Source organism: Microtus ochrogaster, linkage group LG2 (assembly GCF_000317375.1).
Source record: "Microtus ochrogaster isolate Prairie Vole_2 linkage group LG2, MicOch1.0, whole genome shotgun sequence".
NCBI classification, from domain to species: domain Eukaryota; kingdom Metazoa; phylum Chordata; class Mammalia; order Rodentia; family Cricetidae; genus Microtus; species Microtus ochrogaster.
Genome location: NC_022028.1, coordinates 9,585,282 through 9,589,041, shown reverse-complemented (window position 1 = coordinate 9,589,041; position 3,760 = coordinate 9,585,282). Strand labels below are relative to the sequence as shown.

The window sequence follows — 3,760 nt, the reverse complement described above, 5'->3', positions numbered from 1 at the left end:
ACAAGATCTAATATATATATATATATATATCAACTTGGCCTCACACATTCACACACTTTATCCTTCTGCCTCAACATCCCAAGTACTGGGGTTATAGTCATGCACCACCACACGCAGAAGCCAGCCGTCTTAATGGAATAAACAGAGTTCTGTTACTTCTCATCATACTGAGTTTCTTAAGCCTTCAAAGGAAAGTACTGAAAAATCTTTACCAAACTTTCTTTCCCTGCAGTTCCCAAAAAGCTGTTCACAAAAAGGTATTCATGAACTAGAGACTCCATTTTTCCTTCTTCAACCTTGACTCTTCTGAAGGACTCTGGGAAAATGGGCAGTAGGCCCTCAGGAGAGCAGCATGGGGCTCAGGGAGGGCTCCAGGGTGGACCGGAGAAGTCTTGACTTGTAGCAGGAGAAAGTCGCTGATCAAATGCTGTGAGAGTGGGAGAGTATTGTTTCTCTCTGAACCTGAGGAAACCCTCTGTAAGTGGAGCACCAGGGACCATTCCCACGGTGGTTGCAGACTGGGCTGTTAGTCCTCAGAACTGACTGTGACTGAGCATCATGTTGAGACCCCATTGAAACATTCAGTGTCTCTCATTCTCATTCTGTTGACTTTGTGAGGCTGAGTGGTAAGCTTCGTTCTGGCCGTGAATTGACCTTTGGAAGGCTGTTGTTTGGAAATGGACAGTGTTGGCGTGGAGAGTATTATGATGAAATACTATGGAATGTGATCCTCTATTAATAGCATTATGATTAAATACTATGGAATGTGATCCTCTATTAATGGTGATAGGATCAGTGAGCAGATTTGAATCACTTGGCTCTGTGTCCCCAACAATCAAATACCTGAAGCCAAGGGACCTCCACTCTCCCTTTCATCCTGCTAATTATCCCCTTAAAAAAAAAACATGAAATATTCACATTCTACACTGTAAGAATGATGGAATTATTGCACTATCAATGTTTTTATAACATAAAGGTCAGAGCTTAGGATTTCTCTATATTAGTGATGTTATTTATAGTAGTTTGCTATTTTTAAATACAAGTGCACATATTTTAAAAAATACACCTGCTGGTAAGGACAAGGATATTGTTTCAAACTTCACAACACCAAAACTTTCCAAGACGAAATGTTAAGATTTACTGACAATCTTTGAGTTTGTACAGGGAAAGGGAGTTTTCCCCAAGTCTAGCACTGGAGCCTCTGGTCTCAGTGACTCCTGGGTGTTTAGTTTACTCTCCTGACCTCATTGGCTCCATCTATCCCAGGATCCAATGCTCTTTTTCTTTGATTCTTTGCTGTGTTCTACCTTCAAGCCATCTGAAATGGGAGCATCAAATTCCCTTGATAGACTCAGCAGGATCCCTTATCCACGCACAATGACCAAATGAGCATGGACACATGCATGTATCCACACAGACAGTGCACACACAGCTAACTAAAACACACCCACTTTCTTAACCCTTTCTGCATGCTGACACTTCTTATCCTCTTCTATTTCTTTAAAAAGTGGATTTCATAATACACCTAATGATTTCCACCATATTTTGATAACCAATATCATAATTAATAATATCTTTGGTTTTTAATAGAAGCGTGCATACTGGAAAAAGCACTTCATTTTGGGCAGACTGCCTTAGAAACCTGTCTCTACAGTCTTATACTGCAACTAAGTTTCAAAAGTCCCATTAGGCAATTTTTATTAGGATAAAATGAAGATGAATTGATGAGAGTACCCAGTGTGACAGACATGGACACCCCTGAACTTGAATGTGTATTCTGTAAAACGAACTCAGCAAGACCTCTTTTTCTCGCTTTCACATAGAAATGCAGATACAAAAAGAAAACCACATTCCAAAGAAACAAGGAATTTATGTCTCTTGGCAGAATACGGCAGTTTTAGAGGACAACTGAGTTATTCTTGGCACACACTCTCCATGTGGTAAACACATTTTTGAAGCCTAATCTCTGCTCTTGATCAAGTGCAGTCTAACAGCCAAATGGCAGAACAGTGCCTGCTGCCCTGGTCATTGCTGCTAGCCATGTTCTAGGGTCTTGATGTGCTCAGTTATGAGCCTCCTTGCAGGAGGATACAGACCCTTCTTGGTGTTATTCCTCTCTGTGAGTTTTCATGTGTACCACTGGTTTGCTGTGATTGTGAACAATGCATTGAATTTATCTGATATACAGTTTCCTTAACTGAATAATGAGAAATAGCCAGTTCATGTGGTCATGTGATTGTTAAAGATGGCTTGTCAGAAAAGATCTGAGTTGGGCAAGTACCTCAGGAATATAGAGTTTGTCTAGTATATGTAAAGCCTGGATTAGACCTTCACCAAGATGTGGAGGAAGAAGAAGGGGAGACAGAAAACAAGAGTGGGGTGAGACCGTTAGAAGGCAACAATGAACTGTAGTTTGCTGGTACTCTGTTTGCTTCTTGGGTCCCACACATTATTGTCCTCCAATCTGACAAATAAACCAGTTTTTAGAAAGTCATATTTTAACCAATGGAGACACTAAACTGGTTTGGCACAATCAGAGGATGGTTTTAGATGGGTAACGATATTGATCAAGGAACATAGTCTTGGAATGTCTCCAACCCTGCCATGAGGAAGGCAGACATCTCTTCAGTGTAGCTGCTGTTCAAACACCCTGACAGGGCAGACTTAAGAATAAGGTGTGTTTCCTTCCTGTTTAGGAAAACCAACCGGTTGCTGCCATGGCAGGGAAGCCCGTCCTTTACTATTTCGATGGCCGGGGCAGAATGGAGTCTATCCGGTGGCTCTTGGCTGCAGCTGGAGTAGAGGTATGTTCTGACCTGAGTCATTTTAAGGTGAACGTGAAATTGACTTTACCAAATTTTCTTCATATGAACCATCAAAGTGTCTTCCTGGATGACCTAAATTAAAACCTGCCAACTATTAAGTTACCCACATATTTATCCTAATAAATTATTAATTGTTTTCATTAGCAATTAACTTCTCAGCAGTTAAGAGCACTCTCAACAGATGAATCTAAAATGGCTGAAAGACTCTTAAGGAAATGCCATCAGAGAAATGCAAATCAAAAAAGTCTGAGATTCCATTTTATACCTGTGAGACTGGCCAAGATAAAAAAACACTGATGACAACTTATGCAAGAGAGGATGTGGGGTAAAAGGAGCATTCCTGCATTGCTGGTGAGAGTGCAAGCTGGTACAGACACTTTTGATATCAGGATGGTGATTTCTCAGAAATTTAGGAAACAACCTTCTTCAAGACCCAGCAATACCACTTTTGGGTCTATATCCAAAGGATGCTCATTTGTGCCACAAGGACATGTGCTCAACTATGTTCATAGCAGTATTGTTTGTCATAGTCAGAATCCAGAAAACCTAAATGCCCCTTCACTGAAGAATGGAAAAGGAAAATGTGGTACATTTACACAATGGAATACTACATAGTGGAAAAGAATAATGACATCTTGAAATTTGCAGGCAGATGGATGGATCTTGAAAACATCATATTGAGTGAGGTAATCCAGACCCAGAAAGATATATATAATATGTACTCACTCATAAGTTGCTTTTAAACATAAACAAAGAAAAACCAGCCTACAATTCACAACCCCAGGGAACCTAGACAACAAAGATGATCCTAAGAGAGATATACATAGATCTAATCTATGTGGGAAATAGAAAAAGACAAGATCTCCTGAATAAATTGGGAGCATGGGGACCATGGGACCATGGTAGAAGGGGAGGAGAGAAGAAATGAGGGGGAG

The 3,760-nt window shown here is 40.5% G+C and overlaps 1 protein-coding gene across 1 annotated transcript in view; it reads left to right on the top strand.

Annotated features, from left to right (window-relative positions):
• LOC101981391 (glutathione S-transferase alpha-3-like) overlaps positions 1-3,760 on the top strand; it is a 19,551-nt gene that overhangs the window by 4,546 nt on the left and 11,245 nt on the right. Inside the window, exon 2 of the mRNA XM_026785601.1 lies at positions 2,697-2,804. Coding sequence (XP_026641402.1) covers positions 2,718-2,804 — 87 coding nt within the window. The 5' untranslated portion in view covers positions 2,697-2,717. The remainder of the gene's footprint in view (positions 1-2,696; positions 2,805-3,760) is intronic.